We start from the raw sequence: 22,435 nt of genomic DNA on the forward strand, positions 1-22,435 counted from the left end.
TGAGGGATCACGACCCCACATCTCCCTTCAAGGCCCTTTAGATGGCGCACGTCCACAGGCACCAGGAGACAGGCCAGGCAAACCGGGCTGCTTCAGTGAGGGAGCCTGGGAGCAGCCAGCCCCGGGCTTGGGGCCAAGGGTTCTAACTCATTACTTTAAGCTCTCTATTTGTTGCTGCCCTCATCTTCTCTCTTCCTGTTTCTTCCTTATCTACTGTTTCTTGCTAACAAGTCAATTTTGTTTGATCACCTATACTTTTCCTCTGACCCAAGGCTGTGTATCCCTCAGTTAGTGTCATTGGTGGCTGATATACTTGTACCAGAAGGTTAGAAGTTTCACCTGAAGCAAGAATAGGCAAAAGGGAGGCTGATCATGTACAGACCTGAAAAGGAGAGCTTGTGCGTATCAGGGGCATGAACGGGTAGCAGCTGGACTTGCCAGAGTGAAGGTGGAGGCCGGGTTTTGAGAGGGAGCTTCTGTTGTTCTCTGGTTTCTCTCTTACACACACACCCTTACCTATACTCAGGGAGGAAGTATGGGGGTGCCTGCATCTTACCTCAAAATGAGAAGGATTTTGACGGTACCGTCTAGAGAGCATGGCATATGCCCCCTGCAGCTGGCAGACACAGGAGTCTAGTATCTAACTCCCACCACGTAAGACCTTAAGGGTGAGAGACAGGCTGGCTGACGGCTGATGTATTTGCCAAAGGAGAAATGATTGTTTTGAGTGGCCTGCATCGCAGAGTCATCTGGGATGAAATGCCAGCCTGTGACCTCTGGCCCAGAAATGAATTATGAAAGGAAAGGAGGAGGAGAGCATTACTTGTGTGCATCTCAGGGTACCTAAGAAGCCTTTCTGGGGGATGAACAGGCCTCGACAGCTAGGAGTTAAAGAGATGTACAAAGTCAGCGAGTAGAAAGAATGTGAAGAAAGACCAAAAAAGGCTCTTGGCCTCTTTCTCCACCGGAGGCTTCCTGTTTGCAGCTGGTCTGAGCTGAGGATAGGAAAAAACGTCTTAGCTTTCAGTTCAAAGTTTTGATTATTAAATGGGACTAGATGTTCTAACTGAGGAATTGAAACTGCTTTGCAGTTGATCAGGATTATAAGTCCTTTTATTATTATGCGTGGGGCTAGAGAAGTTCAGGGCCCTCCCAAAATCAATCATGCAGGGAGGAGAGAAGAACTAGCCTCACCGAATATTTTAAATAGACAAAAATGACGTTTCTCCATTATAAAATCCCCAAGTGGTGCTTGTCCAAAGTAGCGACTACTTCAGGGCGAAAAGTGTGTATTTCCCGGGAGAATGAAGAGCAGGTTTTTGGTCCCCAGCTTGGTTACTCCGTGGGAGTCGAGCTCTGCTTTGGAAATGGAATCTCGTGGATTCCCTGGAACCTCAGTCAAAGCTTCCACTTTAAAAAGTCCAGTGTTAATGGTAATCCTCACTCTTTCCATTTTCCCATTACGTAAGGTATTTGGCAACTTGTACCCACTGACTTTCCTTCTTAGAAAAGTTGAATTAGCATCCATGGTTAGGCTTCTGCGATTTTTACAGTTAAGCTGCACGTGAACGAATCCTACTGAACGAGTGCTCTGGTCTTCACAGATTTTAATGAAATCTTACTTTATGTTTTAGTTTATAGAAGCCGACTTAAGGCAGAAACTGGAGCATGCCAAAGAAATTGCCGAAGAGGCAAAAGGAACCTTGAAAGAGTTCACCTCTCAGAGTGCACAAGTGGAGAAGTTTATTAATGACATTGCAACCTGGCTGACAAAACTAGAAGAATCGTTGATGAACTGTGCCCAAACTGAGACTTGTGAAGGACTGAAAAAAGTGAAGGTAAGTCATAAACTATCACTGTGTTTACATTTCAATACTAATACTAATTCTCCTGTTTTTCGGTGACTATAATAAAAATGTAACCTCTGTTATCAATTACCCATGTTAACACCAAACCACCTAATTCATGATATAGGAGACAGCAAAGCAAATAACAGATGGAGAACTGAATGCGGGTGGTAAGAAACCAAAGACAAATATTCTAAAAACAGAAAGCATGCATTGCTATAGGACCTACTCACAGGTTGTACTCGTTAAGATTTTTTTAATAAAAAGGTGGGAGCCTATAGAAGAACTGTTTGAATTTCTACACATTTTCAAACTTGAATGCTTAGTAGTTTTTCATCACTTAATTACTTTTATTGGTCAGCATGACTGCTTTCATCCTGAGAGGGAGATAGATATATATATATATATATATATATATATTTTTTTTTCTTCAGTACGTGGGCCTCTCACTGTTGTGGCCTCTCCCGCTGCGGAGCACAGGCTCCGGACGCGCAGGCTCAGCGGCCATGGCTCACGGGCCCAGCCGCTCTGCAGCACGTGGGATCTTCCCAGACCAGGGCACAAACCCGTGTCCCCTGCATCGGCAGGCGGACTCTCAACCACTGCGCCACCAGGGAAGCCCCGAGGGATATATTTTTAAAAAATGGTTGAGAAAACAACATATGTGTTCTGTGCTCTTTTAGCATATTTTCTTACTGTACTTGAGACTAAGGACGTACACTTTTAAAATTAACTACCGGTGCTTTTGATGTGGCCTGTGATCCTGAAACAAAGCCCAAGTAGCCCATGGAAGATGTGAACATAGGAGGGGGACTCCATTAATATAATAGCCTCTAATCCACTAACTAAACCCAAGATCCTGGGCTGGAATCCACAAAGACCTTTTCAATTTGCTTGAAATCCTAAACTATAACCCCAATCCTAGCTACCTCTCGACAGTGTTTGCCGTTGTTCCCAAGGAGAACTGGGCAAAATTCTGAAAGAATCAACACAGATCTATCACAAATACTCAAAAAAAAAAAAAAGTCCGACAAAAGTATATACATTATTGAGTGGATTTCAACAACATCACTTTCCAAAAAACATTCCAGAGTGGAGTGTATGGAATATTTCTCTTGAATGTGATGAATATCCTTCACGGCATATTTTTATTCTGTAGGAAATACAAAAAGAACTTCAAAGTCAGAAAAGCAACATCAGTGCCACCCAAGAAAATCTCAATAGCTTGTGCCGCAAGTACCATTCAGTGGAGCTGGAGAGCCTGGGCAGTGCGGTGACGGGGCTGATGAAGAGACATGAGGCTGTGAGCCAGTCCTGCTGCAAGACACAGGCCAGCCTTCAGGATTCTCTGGAAGAACACTTCAGTGGTGAGCTCTGACAGGTCTCAGCTTGAATAGTTTGTTTACAAGACACGGTCCAAACCAAATGCTGCCTAGAAACTGCCAGAAAACTTTCCACAAGAGTAGCGTTTTAAATTTGTGTGTGTGGTAAGATTTGAGCAATCAGATTGTTGTGGTTGGGCTCTCACCATACGCAGAATTCTTCCTTTTTCTCCTTAAGAGAGTAGGAGTCCGCCATCTTGAGGAATCTGAACTCCATCTGGATTTTCTGTGTAGAGCTCATTTATGTGGAAAATGAGTCCCACTGCTATGATGAAGTGAGACGATAAACTTGGATCTTAGGAGAGGCTGTGAAACAGCAGCCTTGTAGTTCAGGAAATTGCTGGTCATATGTCCCTGACTCGGCCTCCCACACAGTTGTGCCTCTGCTCTGGTGTGAATGTAAGATGCTCTAAGTCAGCGTGGTGGGCTGAGGAGATGGTTCTTCCCTTTGCCATAGGAATGGCTTTAACGCCTCTAGAGCATTGCTCAATCTGACATAATCAGGCAATTATCTTTCTTTACCGAAAGAAACACTATGGGAAATCAAACATGTCAGAAATACGAATTTCTTTTCAGTCTTATATCTGAGATAATTTCTCAATTCTACCATGAACAGTCATGATTATAGATCATACTGTATTATATTCTATATTATTATCATTGTTGTTTTCTTTCTGGAATATTTGTTGTAAGGCAAGATGCAATGGGCTGAAGGCCAGAATTAATTCATCGTGGTCATCCTGGAAGCTCTTTCAATGTTTTGGATGTATTTCTTATTTTCGTTACTTTCCAAAGAATCTATGCAGGAATTTCAAGAGTGGTTTTCTGGAATAAAGGCAGCGGCAAAGGAATCATCAGATAGAACTGGGGACAGCAAAGTTCTGGAGGCAAAGCTCCATGATCTTCAGGTATGCAACCTGGCACTGCCTTTCCTTCTTCCCTAAACTGCACTCAAGTGCCTTCAAGTCAGACCTAAATCATCTATTTCCCCAAACTTTATTTTCTTCAAATTTTTCTTCTTCCCTAACAGAATGAGGTTTCTTGACTTGAAAGGAGATAGTTAATATATGAAAAGTAAGTTGAGAAAATGTTAGAATTTCTAGATCCCTTTCCTCTCTTTTTTAGCCTGTTGATCATTCTTTGGAATTCATTCAGAACTAAACCTGATTTCAGTTTTTATAGCAGTAAAAGCATAAATAATTGTATTTCTTTAACATCATTATCATGAAGGAGTTTTAAGAAAGAAGACATGGCTTGTGTAATTTTAATAACCTATCATCTAAATTTGGAGCTACGATATATTCAAATAAAAGCAATAGATATTATAGATTTTATAGGTGTTACAGACAATGAAAAATGTATAAATTCTGGTAAGGGAAGGCCATTGTGACGCAGAGGTAAGACTGATTGACAGGAGCCTAGGTTCAAATTGAGTTTTGGCCAGGTTTTTCAAGTGACTGATCTGAGCAAAGCACTGTGTTAAGTCTTATAAAAATAGTTTTAGAAAGTTAATGAGGAGCGTGAGGATTTTGTGGCCTAATGGGTGATGGCAATCATGTAGATAACTCATTAGCAGTCAGGGTAGGAAGAGCATTATAATACAGGAAGTGGAAGAGCATTATAATACAGGAAGCGGAAGAGCATTATAATACAGGAAGCGGTTTTGCAGGAGGCTTGGTGAATTCAGATGTGGAGTTGTCCCCTTTGAGACTTGAGATGCAGTGGAATTCCACGAAGAAAAGTCTGAGTGACGATCACAAATGCCACCGTGGAGCTCAGTGGAGAGGCAGGGGTGGCACAGCAGTCCTGGGCTTCTTGTGCTCTGTTGAAGCCACGCGCATATGCATATGATCTTCCAAGGAAGAGGTGCACACCAAGAAAATAAGGGATCTGAAGACAGGGGGTCAGACAAGGAGGAGGGGTGGAGACAGGTAACCATGTGAGGAGGTGGAGCCTGGACCAGATTGGGATGTTGGGAATGGGGAGAGACTGAGCACAGACCTTGATGAGAGCATCATCCTTTCCAGCTCGATGCTGCTCGCAGTTGGTCCTCAGTGGTTCCAGTGACTGCCTGGCACTGTCCTCCGTTCTGAGTCTTGATTATAGCCAATTGTATACATCATTCTCACTCCAGCCTTGTCAAAGGCCTCTTCCTTTGGGCTCTGTTTTTCTTCTCTTGTTCCACTTTCTCAGGTCAGAACTGTAATTAATGCTCCCATGCAGCAGGGTCTTTGAATAATAGCAAATATTTTCTATTACCTTTATTTCCCGAAACAGAACCTTTTGGACTCTGTCAGCGATGGGCAGAGCAAGCTTGATGCAGTGACTCGAGAAGGGCAGACTTTGTATGCACATTTGCCTAAACAAATTGTCAGTAGCATTCAGGAGCAAATTACAAAGGCTAATGAAGAGTTTCAAGCATTTCTGAAACAATGCCTTAAAGACAAACAGGCTCTTCAAGACTGTGCTTTGGAACTTGGGAGGTAGGTTGTTTTGACAAGCGTAGACTTCATCATACACAGAATATATTTTCAGGATTTAAAGACCCGTTGGGAATAAACAAAAAATATTTGAAACTGTGAGTTTAAATTATAATAAGTTTTGACCTTAAGTACATGTTCATACTAGGACAATAATTGATTGCTCAAACTCTGATGGCATCATTTGGCTTTATTTTCTATATAGATAAAGAAAGGAATTATATTCATTAATAATTTTTAATGGCATAAATGCATGTATTTTTTTGTCTGCTTGGCTAAATCGGGATGTTAGAGTTTCGATACCCAGGTTTTAGATTACCCAAGTCCTTTCCTGTGTCTCCTTCTGCTGGGTTGGAATTATGGTGGAAAACACTTATTGTATTTCTCTGAATCAAGATTCCAGTCAGGAAGCTATGTCAACATGGGTGAATATAAAATTAGAAAGAAAAAAATTTTCTATTGCTAGGAAAAGAAAGATGTCAGTATAATCAAAATGCCCTTTTGGTTGGCGAGTAATGTGCCTGACTCTTGTCAAGGTTTCTTAGAGAATTTATGTTGTTTTCAAAACTTAAGAGCCCTAGAGCTCTTGTGCCATATTCAAATCCCCATAAGATACAAAGACACAGAGATGACTTTCCCTTCTTCTCCCAGGGCTTCCACTGCCCCATTTATCCACTGGCCCCAATTCAGGGTCTTTGTAGTAAGACACAAACTTGAGTGCCCACTGACATGGGAATGTTATCTTGTTGGTAATTATCAGCTATAATTACCAAGGAAATCAACTCAGCAAGATGAGGTGCTTCTTTTTTTTTTGCTTGTATCTCAAGAGAAATGTCCAGAATTTGTCATTTTGTTACTGAAATAAGGGATAATTTAATTGGCTTATTGTCGAGTTTTCTTCTCTACTTGAAAATTCATGAGATCTTAATTGCCATAGACACTGTGACCTCAGATATTGGAATTTATTTACTATAATGAGGATATTAAAATTTCTCTAAGGTGTGTTTGTTTTCTTTAGCTTTGAAGATCAACACAGAAAACTGAATGTTTGGATCCATGAAATGGATGAAAGATTAAGTACAGAAGACTTAGGAGAGAGTAAGCAACATATTCCTGAGAAGAAAAACGAAGTCCATAAAATTGAAATGTTTCTGGGAGAACTGCTGGCTGCAAGGTAGGGTGCAGAAGTGGAATAGATTCTTTCCCTACTAACAACTGTTTGTTTGTTTGTTTGGTTGGGTATTTGGGTTGGTTGTTGGCTCGTTAGTTGGTTAGTTGGTGGTGGTTATGTTTCTGTCCCCAAATGTGTGGCATACAAATGATTGTGCAGTGTTTCTGTGGCAGTGTGGTGATCTGGAGAGAGCATCGGGTTGGAGGTAAGGAGCTGGTTTCCATCCCAGTGACATCTCCCTTTGCTCAACAAATTGGACAGGTCACTCATTTCCTGTATTTCTTGATATTAGCTTTTAAGCATTGTGATAATAATAATGATAATAATAAAAATATATTTTCCTCTCGGGGGTTATTATAAGGATATAAGGTGATTATAAAGATACCCTTCATTTACAGAAATAAATGAGACCCCAATTTCCATATATTCTTCACACACATCAGCCTGCAGCACCATTTCCAATCCACCCCATCCTCGTAATATTCTTAGTAAAGCAAAAGGTGTATGGTCATGAAGTCTGGCTGTCCTAGAGGTTCGTTTTCTCCACTGCAATATTTGTCTCCTTATTGCTTGCCAACTGAGCAAATGTTTCTGACTCCTTCTCAGGCAGAGTTCTCTGGCCTATGCTTTGGACTCCACCACTTTCATGGCTTTGCTCCCTCAATTTACACTCCAGCCCTGGCATTTTCAGTTGCTTCATTGGAACTCTTGCATTGGAAGATAGAACACTTTCCACTAGGGGAGGGCAGCTTGAGCCAAAACTCTTTTAACTGTCTCACTGTCGTCTTGCAGAGCAGATACACTTTGAGCAGCAGAAGGCTGGTATCCAGCCTGCTTGATCAACCAAATCAGCAGCCATGATCAACTGAGTAAAATTTGCCTAATTCAGATCATACTCATTCCGTTTCCTCTGAATCCTCTTTTTGGTCAAGCATGCTAAGTATTCCTTGTCTTGAAAAAAACAAGCATACGAACAAGTATACAAACAGAACCCATACTGACAGCTGTTGTTGGTGTGATAGTTTGATGACTATTATAAAATTTCCCTGGAATGTTTTGGTCCCAACTCTGTGAGCCTTTACCATGGGGTAAACACTTTGTTGATTTTGTTACTGAACTCAGGTTAGGCTTCTCATCACTCAAGAATCCAATACTGAGAGACAAGTGTTGGGTGAAAGGAAAGATGGCTTTATTGAGGAAGCTGGCAATCCTGGGGAGAAGGTAAACTCATGTCCCAAAGAACCAACTCCCCATTGCCGATCAGAGGGCAAGAGCTTTTAAAGGAAAGCTTCAAGGGTGCGCAAACAGAGACTATGTGCAAAACAGTACAGTTAGCTTCTAGAATCATCTTGAAACTGATCATGCAGTAAGTAGTCTGGTCAGTGTCATACTGATTATTTTAAGCACAGTTAATTTTCAATTCCAGGGTCGGTCTGTTACAATTTCCTTGAGGCCAGTGTCTGGAATTGTGCAAAGCCACAGATTCAGTCCTGCTCAAGAGGGAGCAGCTTATGTCATGGCTACAACCTGGTCACCATGCAGTTAGCTTTTTCCCTCTGGTGGAGGTTTTAGTATCTGCAAAACACCTCAGGAATGTGCATCAGACACTTACGTATCTTCAGGGAGGAACTAAAGATTCTGTGACTCTACTGTCCTAATCGTTAACTGTTTGAGCCTGCTCCTTTGTGACTCAAGGAGGCCTGGGAGACTACAGCTTTCCTATGAACAAAGAGACAGGGGACCCAGAAGGGCTTTTTTACCTGGGAGGGCCCCACAAGGTCCTGCTCAGTTTCAATTTAATAAACCCCAACCCAATGGTGAGTATCTCAAGGCCAGAGACCATCAGGTCTTTATCATCTTTATCTAGTATAGTGCCAACAATAGAAAATATTTGCTGAATTAACAGAATAATAGCATTATTCTAACTCTATAACTTCCTGAAAATTACACTGCACTTTATTTACTTTTTAAATCTTGACTCTTGTTTAGGTACAGTATTACATGGCCAGACCTACTTCTCTCCTCCTTTCAAACATTTGAAATGACTTTACATATTCTTCCTGAGCTATTACTCTCTGATATTCCAAGACCAGATGCTAAGAGTCCTTAGGTGTATTTGCTCCCAGCTTCTTTAGCGCTGGGTGCTTCTCAGGGTGATCCTAATGTGCTCTGCTGGTCTCCCAGCTTCTCCAGCTGAGTCATCCGACTTCTTTCACTTGCTTGCCACTTGCTCCCCCCTAGTCCTTTGGAGTTTTTTTGTCCTAATATTTTCCAGTACTTTGCATATCTTGGGGGGATGTCCTGTATTTTTCAAAAGAACACCAAACTTGAGAATCATTGAATTTTTATCATCCATTAAGCGGTTCTCCTCATGGTAACAAGTGATATCTGTCATCTTGAATTATTATTTAACTCACATCTTTGCTTAAACCACTTTCATGTCTCACCTTCATGTCTCAAGCAGATTGCAAGTAAAAGAGATGTATTTTAAAGAATATGTAATGTTGTATAAGTCTTACGTATCTCACAGAGGCCCATAGGATGCTCTCTACATACAGAGTAGGAAAAAAAAAAGAAAGACAATGTAGGAGATGGGCTTCCTATTCTTTTTCTAGCATTCACAACAGTTTGCATTATGTCATCTGTACTCTCCCTTCTGGTATCCCAGGCATTTCCTGATAGATGTGCTGATTGGAATTCAGACATCCATGAAACAAGATGAAGCCTACCCAGCCACACATGATAATGTTTTCCCTTGACCTAATCAACATAACCCCAAACTGAGATGAGAAAAGTTCCCAAGATACAACAAAGGAACCCATAAGTATTCATAAGATGGCCTTTTGAAAGAAACTTTTTTTTTTTTGGCATTTTATCTCTGCCAGACATCATGCTGGGTCCTGGGATATGAGATGAATGTAACAGCCTTGGCTTCTAGAAGGTGAAAGCCTTGTGGATTGAGACAGACAGAGTGTATGAGGTGAGAGAGTAAGACAGGCAGAGGGCACCCAGAAGAGGAGTCATCATGATGCTTCCTGGGGATGTGATAACTGCACTGAGATTTGAAGGGCCAATCAGAGAAGAAGCAGAAGAGAGCAGAAGAGTTTTAACGAAGCAGGAGTCTCCGTGTGTACACGATAGAAACATAGCGTTTGGGGAATTTCAGGGAGCTGTTTATGGTTAGAGCATTAGCTAGGAATGGAGAAAAGTTAGAGATCGGCTTGAAGAGGCAGGCCTGGGCCACTTCCTGAAGTGAATCCCTAACAATACAGTGGGCTGGCATCTAGGCATAGCACAGAGCGAATCAAATCCCCCATGTGAATTGACTACATTCAGAGAAACCACAGGGAACGAGGTAGCCAGCCCTCTGAGGGCCCCCAGCATCCTCACCGAAAGGCATGTCAGCTGTGAGCTCTTGTCTGGTCACTGCTCTAATGTCAACAATCAGTTATCACTCCCCTGTGCTCCAGAATGTCAGAATTAAATTTTTGTTTGTTTGTTTTCTTTAGAGAGTCTCTTGACAAGCTTTCCCAGAGAGGGCAGCTTCTCAGTGAAGAAGGCCATGGCGCTGGGAAAGAAGCCCGCCTGTGCTCCCAGCTCCTCACTAACTATCAGAACTTACTCCGAAAGACCAAGGAGAAGCTCCGGAGCTGCCAGATGGCCTTGCAGGAGCACGAGGCCCTGGAGGAAGCGCTGCAGAGCATGTGGTCCTGCGTGAAAGATATGCAAGACAGACTGGCCTGTGCGGAGAGCACCGTGGGGGGCAGAGACGCCTTGGAGAGACAGCTGTCACAAGTGCAGGTGCGCGGGGCGCCAGCCCGACACGGCTGCCTTCGGAAGACTTTGAGTAGATTCACATGTTTCAGTTGGGTCCTCGTTGTTCTGTGAGCCTCCACGTGAGGAGTATGTAGGCAGCATGGAGAAACTGGGCAAAAAGGATTTGGAGGGATCATTTTTCTCTTTTGTAAAGGAATATTTTTGTTCAAATAGCTTTAAAATAATTTTTGCGGTTTTTTAGTAAACATTTAGCAAACATTATGGAAAAGCTACTCTACTCTAAGCACTATGCAAGTTGATAGGAATATAGAAACAAAAATTAGTCCTTGCATTCTAGGAGTTCACAGTTAGTGGGAGACACCAACCTGTAACTTGTTACTTGCAGTGCAGCCTGTATGTAGGGGCCATGACTGAAGTACAAAAGAGGCTACCAACCCAGCCTGCAGTCAGCGAAGGTGAGCTTGAAAGGCAGAAATGAGCCAGGCAGTGAAAACGGGACTGTTAAGTTTTTGACAGGTGTGTCTTCATTTTCAGAATGACTTCTTTTTGCTCTGATGCAAAATTCAGTAAAGTTCCATTTCTAGGCTAGTGGCCCAAAGTTTTCCAAGAACTTAATCGGAGTTCATCTCTGACTCCCAGACTCCCGGACATCTAATATTTAAGTAAGGTATTACAGTGCAGTAGGGCACAGAGTTTGACGTTGTTGTTGTTTTTTCATTTTAAGATGAGTAAGGTGTGCCCTACCTTGATTCTCATGGGAAACACGGCCGTTTTTCAAAACATCAGAAGGTTTTAGTAATCCTGCTGACAAGTGTTCATTCTTCCTTCATAGGATATTCTCCTGATGAAAGGTGAAGGGGAAGTCAAACTGAATATGGCCATTGGCAAAGGGGAACAGGCCTTGAGAAGTAGCAACAAGGAAGGTCAGAAGGTAATCGAGACTCAGCTACAGACGCTTAAAGATGTGTGGGCTGACATCATGAGCTCCTCCGTCCGTGCTCAGAGGTACAGAGCCTATTTTTAGTGTTTCTTTGCCTGACTCAAACCCAGTGGCTTAGTAAAATGATGGTGCACGCTGAGGGTATCCTGCAGGAGAGTTTCCAAGCATATTATTAGAGCTGGTTGTGTGCATGTCTGTCTTTGCCTAGATGGTATTTTCTGTAACTGCAAAGGCCAGTTTTGTTTGTTTGTTTACTTACTTTGTGTGTGTGTGTGTGTAATATTTGCAATATTTGCATCTCCCATAATACCTCTCGTGGAATTGTACCTCCTTTCAATTCATCAAAGCAAGGATATGTGGTCTTTAACAACTTTAATAACTTTTTGCTTTTTAAGGGAAATTAAGTCATTGGCAACTGTTAGGCTTACATATAAATCTTCTTCTCAACCGAAGTAATATCACTGACACTGGGGATATGGAGATATGGGGAGAGTATTTGACCACCCCGGCGATGGGGTATCCTGGCATTTAGCGTGAGGCCAACCTCGTGCATTGCGTGGACACCCTCACACAAACATCCTCCAGCTCGCCCAAACCCCCTGCGCTAGACGCTGATGAGAAAGTAGAGAAGATACGGATTGTTACACCAGGTGTTGTTGTTGTTGTGTTATATTTGTGAGTGGAAGACTTTATCTTCCTCCCTCTTCTCCGAGTATCAGCAAATAATCTGGCTGGCTCGTTGGACAAATGACTTTCGAAAGTCATACCAAAATACCAAAACCCATTCCAGGAGGCACATTCTAAAGGTTATATGTTTGATCACTGAAGAAGTGTGTGCTCAATACAATCTTAATAAACAGATGAATAAAAGATTAAAGTTCATCACAAAACAAAACAACACTGCAGTGACTCACTGCAGTGTAAACAGTGAACCATGGTTACAACTAAAACTTGGGGAATGATGCTTTGTTTTGTTTCCTTTAAACATGGAGTGTAGGTGGTGACTCCCAAAGTCAGCAGGACTTCAGTCTTCATCACAACTCATAATGGGCAGCAAAGAAAAAAATCAGATCCCATGATTCTGTTATTCTGTAGAGCAGACCGCTGGAGCATGAACTAAACTTCCCAATGCTTGGCAACAGGCCAGCTTCATAAAAGTGAATAGGAATACGGGTGAATATTTTCCTGATGCTAGAATAAAATGTTACACACAAGAAGCAGATTCAAATCCTTGATTTCCCCCTTTCAGCAAGAAATTACATTTGGCAACTGCATTCTGAGCAGTCGCAGGGCTCAAATTATTGTGCTAAAATAATGAAACTGAACAAGGTAGGTTTTGCCCTCGAAGTGCTCGGAGGCTAGGGTAGGATACCTTCCACAAATAACAATGAAACGCTGACTCAGATTGTGTTACTGAAATGCTATGAGACTGTGGAAGAAGGCAGGGCTTGGGGTAGCTTCTGGAGAAGTGAGATTGATTTGCACTTTCTAGAAAATTCTTTGAGGAAAGAATAGGGCTTTAGGGTATGTATGAGGAGGTTTCTCTTGATGTAAAAGGAACAATTTGAGCAAAAGGAACAATTTGGAAGTACATTCACCACAGATATAACTCCAGGATCATAGGATTATATGCAAGGGAGGGTGTGAGGGGTCACTGAAAGTGAGTTTTGAATAGTTTACAAAGCTGAATATTGGAGGGGTTTTAAAAATGCCAGTCTGGAGAGCTATTTACTTGACTCTTACTTACGTGACTTTAGTGACTAAATTTCTTATATTATTAATGCACTGAACCTTTATTCCTTCACACATTCAACACAGGAGCCCTAAACATTGTGTATTATATCCTTAAGTGAAAAATCAATCTAATTATATTATTTACCCAGAAAGAATACCTTACATTTTTCACTCCTGTCACTAAATAATCATCTGACTTTAATAAGATAAACTGAGTCCAAGAAAATAAAGAATTGATGTATATTCAATAAAATTTAACTGATGCCCCAGAGCTGATGTTTTCTCAATGTAACACATGTATGTGTCTGTTCATTTAGACAATTAGCATTTGCAAGACAAATGCCCAGATGCATATGTGACTACAGCATCTTCAAGTTTGACATAGATTTATTTTCATTTGAAGAAACTGTGTTGTGGGTCAGAGGAGTCATGTTTCTCCCTGCACTTAAAAGCAGTGTTTTCATCACTTCAATAGCATTCAGCAAAACGGCTTACATGACTGCAATGCCCTCATGAATGGTTTTTAGTAGAGATGTTAAGATAACTTATTTTTATAACATGTGACATTAATTCTAGCACTTTAGAGTCTGTGATTAGCCAATGGAATGACTATCTAGAGAGGAAAAACCAGTTGGAGCAGTGGATGGAATCAGTGGATCAAAAGGTAGAACATCCCTTGCAACCGCAGCCGGGTCTGAAAGAGAAGTTTTCCCTTCTGGACCACTTTCAGTCCGTCGTATCTGAGGCGGAAGATCACGCCGCAGTCCTGCAGCGACTCACCGCCAAGGCCAGGGAGCTCTACCAGAAGACTGAGGATGAGTCTTTCAAGGAAGCGGCTCAAGAGGAACTGAAAACCCAGTTTAATGATATAATGACCATTTCCAAGGTTAGTGCTTTATAGTGAAGAAAAAAACCTTCAAGGTTCAGGTAAAGAATACACTATGGGCTGAATTATAGGAGAACTGGCTGCTCTGGAACTATGTGTATCTTTAGTGAACAGGTATTACATAAAGGGTCATTTCTCACCAATGAACGCTCATGAATTTTTCTCTTTCTGCAATGTTGGGATTATTTTTTATTCTTTGGTTTTTCATCTTTTCTCCACTTAGAATGGTAATCAACCCACTTCTTTTCTTTGTAAGATTGCCTGAGACCCAATCGTCAGGGTCTAGAGTTCTTTCTCTTATGCTGCCACTTACATTTGTTGTATTAAAGCAAGTCTAGTTACCTCCCAGATTTCAATCATGTGCCAAGTATTTATTTCTCATTTTAGTAAAAACTGCATTTTCCTGTTCTCTAAGAAATAGACTCCTTCATGTAATATCAAGGTTTTCTCTCAGTTCTATCTCTGAATTATTACTTTCTTCCATGAGTTTTCTTTTGTGTATTTGTGAGAATGTTAAAGAAAGTAAGGGAGAAATTTCCGCCCCCCCTTCTTGGTTTTCCTTTGGGGAACTATCTTTGTATTATTAACACTACAATTTTTAACATATGTGTTAGTTTATCTTAATTTTTATTTTGGTAGTGATTAAGAGCTATGACTTTTGAGTCAAAAAGACCTACATTTGAAATCTGACTTTGACCCTCTTTTGGATATATGACTTTGGGCATGTTACTTAACCTCTGTAACCTCTGGAGGTCCCTTCCTTTAATATAGTGTTAATAATAGTATCTACATCATATGGCTGTTGTGAGGATTAAATGAGCAAATGCATTTAAAGTGCTGAGCAGAATACTGTACACAAAGGCAACACAAATAATTGCCTGAATAACAAAAATAGTTATAGTAATAATAATTAAGTGGATTATTAGTGAGGGATGTTAGTCAACATTCATTAAGCATAGATTTTTATTCTAAGCTAAACTAAAAAAATACCTAAAGGAAAATGGTTGCTTCTTCAATGTCTTTCAGTCTAATTAAAATTTTATCTTTTCAGTTAAAGATATCAAACATAGAGAAAATTCAGGAATAAGAATGAAATCTTCTCAGATGATTAAGAGACCTGTTACCTTGTCTGATTTCAGATTCTCAATAATTACTATTGTTAAAGTACTCTTTTCTTTGGCTACTAGGAGAAAATGAGGAAAGTAGAAGAGATTGTGAAAGATCATCTCATGTATTTAGACGCAGTCCAGGAATTCACTGATTGGCTGCATTCAGCAAAGGAAGACCTTCATCGGTGGTCGGATATGTCTGGAGACTCATCAGCCACCCAGAAAAAATTATCTAAAATTAAGGTCAGAAAATGGACAGACTTTTATAACTTCATTCTTTCATCGGTTCTTGAGTATCACACACCTGTGATAAAGATTCTGTAGATAAGACTTTTTATTTAAAATGTTTTCTTCCTATTTTCCATTTGTTGGTATTTATTACCTTGCCCTTAGGCAAGAGAAAAAAGGGAATTTAAAGCACTTTACACTGGTGAGGAAAATAGAACATTGTCTGTAGATGCTTCTGTATGCAAATGTGCTGATTGCTATAGCATCAAAGCCGAAGAAATATGCCCCAGACTAGTGGGCTGACAAAACCAGATACTACTTTCTCGCACAGTGGAAGAAAAGCTTATGCAGTAAGTGGGTTAAACACATTTGAATAATAACTGGGAAGTGCCATTCACTTGTTCTATTCTGCCTTCCTAGCCAATAGCACAACAACATAATGGAAGACAGTACTTTAAAGGGCATTAAAACTATCACCTAGTTACTGCTTATAAGAGCAACTTAAAAAACCGAAATTCATTGATCTGAGGGAGCTGGAACAAGTATATTTCTAGTTACTTGAATATTAAATTACAATAATTTCCCCTCTGTGGAAATAATAGATTTTAATCTGAAAACTAGGCAGTGATGAAATCCTCAGTTGTTTAGTTATAGATGAGGAAATGCTGGAATACGTAGTATAATTGTGATAGCTGGAAATCAGAACATAAAAATAATAGTTGATGATAACAATAATAACTATATTTTGAGGATTTACTTTTAAATGTTCGGAGGGTATTATCTTATTTAAATCTTACAGTGACCACATAGGTTTTAAATGAGATAATCACATAAAGCCACTTCTTAAATTCTTATTACCTGTATGATTCCCTAGAATACTTCCATATATTCCTCACTAATATTTTGACTTATCCATCCATTCATCCATCCATCTATCCACTTATTCAGCCAGGGTTGTGCAATCCTCAAGGCACTTGCAGTGTAGGAGGGAATGATGATGCACAAACTGATGTTTATAAAATAAGACCTCAAAGGTAACGATAGCTCATAAGACTTTTCAAGTTCAAGCTCTCGAATCAGACCCTGACGCTGCATCTTGTCTCTGCTGCTTTTCTAGCTGTGTCTTTGGGCAAGCCACTTGATGTCCTCAAGCCTCTTCCTTAGTTGGTAAAATAAGAATAGCAGTAGTACCTGCTTCACAGAGTAGTTCTGAGGACTAAATTAGATCGTGCGCATAAAGCATTTAGCAACATAGAACACGATAAGAAAAGTGGATTTCGTAAATGAGTGATTTAATTGGCTATGGAGTGACAATGTGAGAAAAGTCAAAGGTGAAGGTCAGGACTTTACCTAGAGTCAGCAGAGCTGTCTCCACCTGAGGAAAACAAGTTCATGCAGAGGAGACGGGTTACAGAGGAAGGATGAGGTGTTCAGTGTGAACAGGTGGATTTGAACTGCCAGCTGGTGACGTCCAGGAGGTAGTTGGATGTTCAGGTCTGAATTTTAGATTAGGAAGCTGGATTGAAGACACAAGTTGGAATGATCAGCACACAGTTCGTAGTTGAAGCCACCAGAGTGAACGAAACCAAGACCTACGTATAAAGCCAACAGAATGATGTGCACGGGACCAAAATCCAGGTGTTATCAATATATAAGGGGCCTCAGAGGAGAATTTGAAAGGGAGAGGGAGAAAAGAGAGGAGAAATAATAATGAGAGGGGAAAGGACAGTGTGGTACCACCAGGGCCCCTGGTGGAGGAGGTGGTCACCATCACAGAGACATCAAGAAGGGGCCATTAAGAGGAGGACTATGACAGGACTTCCCTGGTGGTCCAGTGGTTAAGACTCCATGCTTCCGCTGCAGGGGGCATGGGTTCGATCCCTGGTTGGGGAACTAAGATCCCACATGCCACGCTGCCAAAAAAATTAAAAAGTAAAACATAAATAAAATTAAATTAAAATAAAAGAGGAGGACTAACGAGTGCCCCTGAACTGGGCAGTTAGGCTGCTTGGCGATCACCGAGAGCCATTTCCACAGTCAGGTCAGGAGAGAAACTGGATGACGTGGATTGGGGAGTGAAGAGTAGGGTGGAAGACCAGATAGCAAGGATGAACTCATGCTTTGAGATGTTGATATCAGAAAAGCAAGGAAATTCTTTTACAAAGGCTGCATTCTGGGTTGCCAAATGCTCTTTTTCCGAAATGCTTTTATACAACACTTCAAAAAATATAGGAAATGTGGGAGAAGGAGCTGGCAGGAAGAAATTGGGTTTGGGAAGGAGAATGTACAGCCTGACAGAGGTTGTCTATCAAAGTCCAGGTCAGGCCTGAGTGTAGGCTGCTGTGTGTGTGAGGAGGGACCTTGGAGAAAGTCAGGTAGCACCTCCTCTGTGCTTCAATGTCAACCCTCCTCACCCCCCAGCAGTAACCAAGAACAGGCAACTTCAAAGCCAAACGTGTGTGTGTATGAGGGTGTGTTATGTGCATATAATATGTTTTTACAGTTTAAATACAAGATGGGGAAATACATGAAAAAGTCATTTCAGAACACGTTTTTTTTTTGCGGTACGCGGGCCTCTCACTGTTGTGGCCTCTCCCGTTGCGGAGCACAGGCTCCGGACGCGCAGGCTCAGCGGCCATGGCTCACGGGCCCAGCCGCTCCGCGGCATGTGGGATCTTCCCGGACCGGGGTACGAACCCGTGTTGCCCGTGTTGCCTGCATCGGCAGGTGGACTCTCAACCACTGCGCCACCAGGGAAGCCCTCAGAACACTTTTAAACGATAATATCCTTCTTCAAAATCTGGATGAGTGGAATTAGTGATTGCAAATATTGAAATATCCCAACGTCATGCAAAGAACACGGGGATAATGCCTTAGAGAGTATTTTGGGAAACTGATTTTTGATAGTAGATACCCTCCGAACTCACAGAGGAAATTCGAAATCACTCACAGAGGAAAATTATAAGTATTTAAATCCAATAATTATACCTAGCTCTTTTCAAAAAGTTATTTTCTTCATCAAATCACTACTTACCACATGCATTGATAAACAAAAAAGATTTTTAGCATCCTACTGCCGAGAAAAGGGTGATGAATGTGTATATAAATGCTAAACGTGCATAAGGATTTCATGAGACTGTACTTTGGACTGCTATATAAATACTTTCAAATGATCTATACTAAAATGTGGCTCTCGTATATACTTGTGAGAAGATATATTTATTTCAAGCTAATCTAATGAAATGTGAACTATATTATATAGATTAGCTAAGATATAGTTGTGTTTAACATAATTTGTTAAACAGGCTTCATACTTAATACCCCTATTTTTCCTATACTTGTTAATTTGTAATTGATTTTCTTCTGGAAGTTTTTTTTCCTAATAATCATCTTTTCCTTCTATTTAATCCAGGAACAAAGTCATAATTTTGTATTAATACTAACAAAATCCTGGCTTTAGCCATAAATATGTAAATATATAAACATCCACACAGATTCTGTAAAAGAATCTATCCTCAGAAAGAAATGCCACTACTTAACCTAATCAACAATTCATATTTTAATTTTATCTTGTTATCTTTTAGAGTATTTTGTGCTTTAAGCCTAAAAGTTACAGTTAAACTGTTAAATTTCTAGTGAGGGTTTTAAAAGTAAAAATACCGCGATGAAGAGTGGCCCCCGCTCGCCGCAACTAGAGAAAGCCCACACACAGAAACGAAGACCCAACACAGCCAAAACTAAATAAATAAATAAATTAAAAAAAAAAAAAAAGTAAAAATAAGAGTAATAAATGAATGCTGTCTAAAGGTTACTTTGAACTTTTGAATAAGTACGTCTGTGAATTATTTATTTTAGTTACTATAACAATGTTTACTTAACGTTCGGAAGTATTTGAAATTGAGTTGGGCTTATTCTTTTATTGTGATGGCTTAGCTTGATTCCTAGTGGAACGGAAGTGTGGTTTGAGCCACCGTCTCGGGGAAGAAAATGGAAATGGGGTAGAGACACGAGCAGAGCACAGTTCTTCTGCAATCCTCGTTCACTTGTCTTGACGTCAACTTAGGGAAAAGTAGGATTCACACATTTACAGGAGCAATACACCACAGGCAAATATTTAAATCACTAACAAGATAGTTTCACATATTCAAACAATGCCTGATTTCAGGGTCCCTCTTTAGTCTGTTTCAGGATGTTGTGGCTTCCTCAACTCATTTGGCCACAAACCTTGGCACTCACAATGATAATTCTCTGCTATTATGACTTAGGAGAAGGGGGATGAATTGATTCCGGTTCCTTGCAGCACACTTGCTAAAACTCCCTAGCAGGACAGGGTCCCCCTCTGTACACATTTGGAAACTTGCAGCCCAAGTGACTCAGAGCCTTCTCGGTTGCCATGGTGATATTCCATTACAGGAGCTGTTGGATTCCAGAGAGATTGGTGCAAGCCGCCTAAGCAGAGTGGAGTCGCTGGCCCCTGCAGTGAAACAGAACACAAGTGCCAGTGGCTGTGAGCTCTTGGACACGGAGATGCAGGCCCTGCGTGCCGACTGGAAGCAGTGGGAAGACAGCGTTTTCCAAACTCAGACTAGCTTGGAGAACCTGGTTAGCCAAATGGCCCTTTCGGAGCAGGAGTTCTCAGGCCAAGTGGCTCAGCTGGAGGAGGCCCTGGGACAGTTCGGTGCCCTCCTGACAAGCTGGGCTCAGCAGTTAGCCCTCCTGGAAGGCAGGAACACAGATCAGGAGCTAGTGGAATGCTGGCAGAAGGGCCGGGTAAGTTGGCTTCCTGTTTTCTGCTTGTGGCTCTGCTCAAATTTTTGTTTGCCGCTCCTTGTTGCTAAAAAATCCTTGCTAACTAAGAACATGCAACGTTCACACTTGGAAAAATAAGTGTTTACCTAACTAAATTTGTAAAGCTGATCTGTTTCCTTTTCTCATAAATCAAACCGTTGTAAAAATACAGACATAAGGGAGAGGGAGTTTTTAGTTACCATAAGCAGCATTTACTGTAAGTGGAAATATTTTACTTTCATTCTTATGGTGTAAGAGTTTGTAATATTGTGTTCAGCCATTCAGTCTGAAAAAATGGCCTGTGGGCACAGGCATAAATAGACCGAGAGTCATAGCTGTTTTCCTGCCAGGGAGTTATCTCTAACAATTAAATGATTGAATTTATAGCTTTGGAAGAAACGTTTGGTAATCTCCTAAAGCACAGCTAATAGTTTTCCCCCCCGGTTAGCTCTCCTGTGTGGGTTTGACAGCTGTGCTTGAATTAACCCGTTAACAGAGCTCCTGGTCACACTCACCAGTTGCCTTGTGGACTTTTTTCTTTTTTAAACTAATAGCTGCTCTTTCAGAATGTGAGGAAGGGAAGCATAAAAGGAAGAGTGAAGAATGGGCAGAAGCTTGAAGTCTTCTTTCTTTTATTGTTAAATAGTATCACGGAAAGCCTTTCGATATCTGCAGTTTTATAGTGCTCTGAATCGTGGATGTCCTTAAAAGGAAGTTTAGTATAAACGTCTCTGTTTCTATTTGTGTTATGATCTTTTCAAAATAACTTCAGCCAGTATTGTAGTAAGTCATGTAGTATTTCCAACATTGTCTTGTTTTAAATCAAATATTTGAAATATAGCACACCACAAAATAAAACTTTATAATCATCTCTTTATACTATTTTATTTATAATGTTTCTAGGGTTTTTGTTTGTTTCTTTGTTTTTTCCTGATACCTTTCCTATCCTTTAGGCTTAAGCCTTAGAATAAAGCACAGAAAACACTTCTGTAAAACAGGGACAAGGAAGTTGGTAATTGTCCCATGTGATCAGTATTATTCACTCCGATATCACAAAAATCATTTATAATGTTTTTAGTTCTTTTTTGCTTCCCTTCCTTTCTCTTCCACTAGTATGAATGAAATTTTTAGAAAAGAAAGATTTGGTTGTGTTTAGATTACATTACTATTCTACCAAGTTTTCATTGATACTATTAGTGAAAATAATAGGTGAATCCTATAAGAAATGCACAGGATAATGCAAAAGTGAATATGGACTTTTAATTGTACTAGTAATTCAAAGCTGACAGCCCTCTGCTTAAACCTACTTCCATATTTGGCTCCAAAGTTCATACTTTTGATGACAGTACTACATTGCCTCCCAATAATCAGATTTTCTTTTCTTTCTAATAATGCTATTTTGGAGATAACATTATGCTGTACATCTTAAACTTATACAGTGCTGTGTGTCAATTATATCTCAATAAAATGGAGAGAAAAAATAAATGAAAAATAGAAACGGAGATAATAAATGTTCTTACCACAAAAAAAGAAATGGTAGTTACGTGATGAGAGGGAAGTGAGAGCTAATGCTCTGGTGGCAACCATTTTGCAACATATACATGTATCACGTCAACACATTATACACCTTACATGTATCTACAACGTTGTATGTCAATTATATTTCAATAAAGCTAGGAAAACATTTTAATTAAAAAAAAAGAGAGATAATACTTCCATTACATATGAATACATAGGAAAAGTTTTACAAAATAATGGATTTGCCAGGGTTCTTTGGCATTGTTTTGCTGTAAGGCAGGGGTTGTCATTGTTGAAAATCATAATAATAGTCACAAACCTTCACAAGTGTTTACTTTCTCTTCTGCAGTTAAGTGATGAGACTCAAGAAATCCTTGAAAAAACAAAAATGGACCATCATCTGTAAACTATATTAAATCATGTTGCAAAATATCTTGTTCACTCTGTTTGCAAAACTCATATTTTTTAATATCCACTAGGTTATTAGTGTTAGAAATTTAGCAATTTTATTAACCTGTATAACCTTAAGGAAAAAAATGCATTCTAGGACTTAACTGAAACAGAAGTATATGAGC

General features: G+C 40.3%; 1 protein-coding gene across 1 annotated transcript in view; it reads left to right on the top strand.

The window, feature by feature from the left end:
* The window catches only part of SYNE1 (spectrin repeat containing nuclear envelope protein 1), a 462,280-nt gene that overhangs the window by 205,359 nt on the left and 234,486 nt on the right, over positions 1-22,435 (top strand). Inside the window, exons 45-54 of the mRNA XM_027083161.1 lie at positions 1,635-1,838; positions 3,007-3,214; positions 4,025-4,137; positions 5,507-5,712; positions 6,728-6,883; positions 10,390-10,681; positions 11,490-11,662; positions 13,908-14,217; positions 15,405-15,569; positions 19,968-20,324. Coding sequence (XP_026938962.1) covers positions 1,635-1,838; positions 3,007-3,214; positions 4,025-4,137; positions 5,507-5,712; positions 6,728-6,883; positions 10,390-10,681; positions 11,490-11,662; positions 13,908-14,217; positions 15,405-15,569; positions 19,968-20,324 — 2,184 coding nt within the window. The remainder of the gene's footprint in view (positions 1-1,634; positions 1,839-3,006; positions 3,215-4,024; positions 4,138-5,506; positions 5,713-6,727; positions 6,884-10,389; positions 10,682-11,489; positions 11,663-13,907; positions 14,218-15,404; positions 15,570-19,967; positions 20,325-22,435) is intronic.

The sequence above is a fragment of the Aethalodelphis obliquidens genome, unplaced genomic scaffold, assembly GCF_003676395.1.
Source record: "Aethalodelphis obliquidens isolate GAN/ISIS:26980383/991018 unplaced genomic scaffold, ASM367639v1 scaffold3, whole genome shotgun sequence".
NCBI classification, from domain to species: domain Eukaryota; kingdom Metazoa; phylum Chordata; class Mammalia; order Artiodactyla; family Delphinidae; genus Aethalodelphis; species Aethalodelphis obliquidens.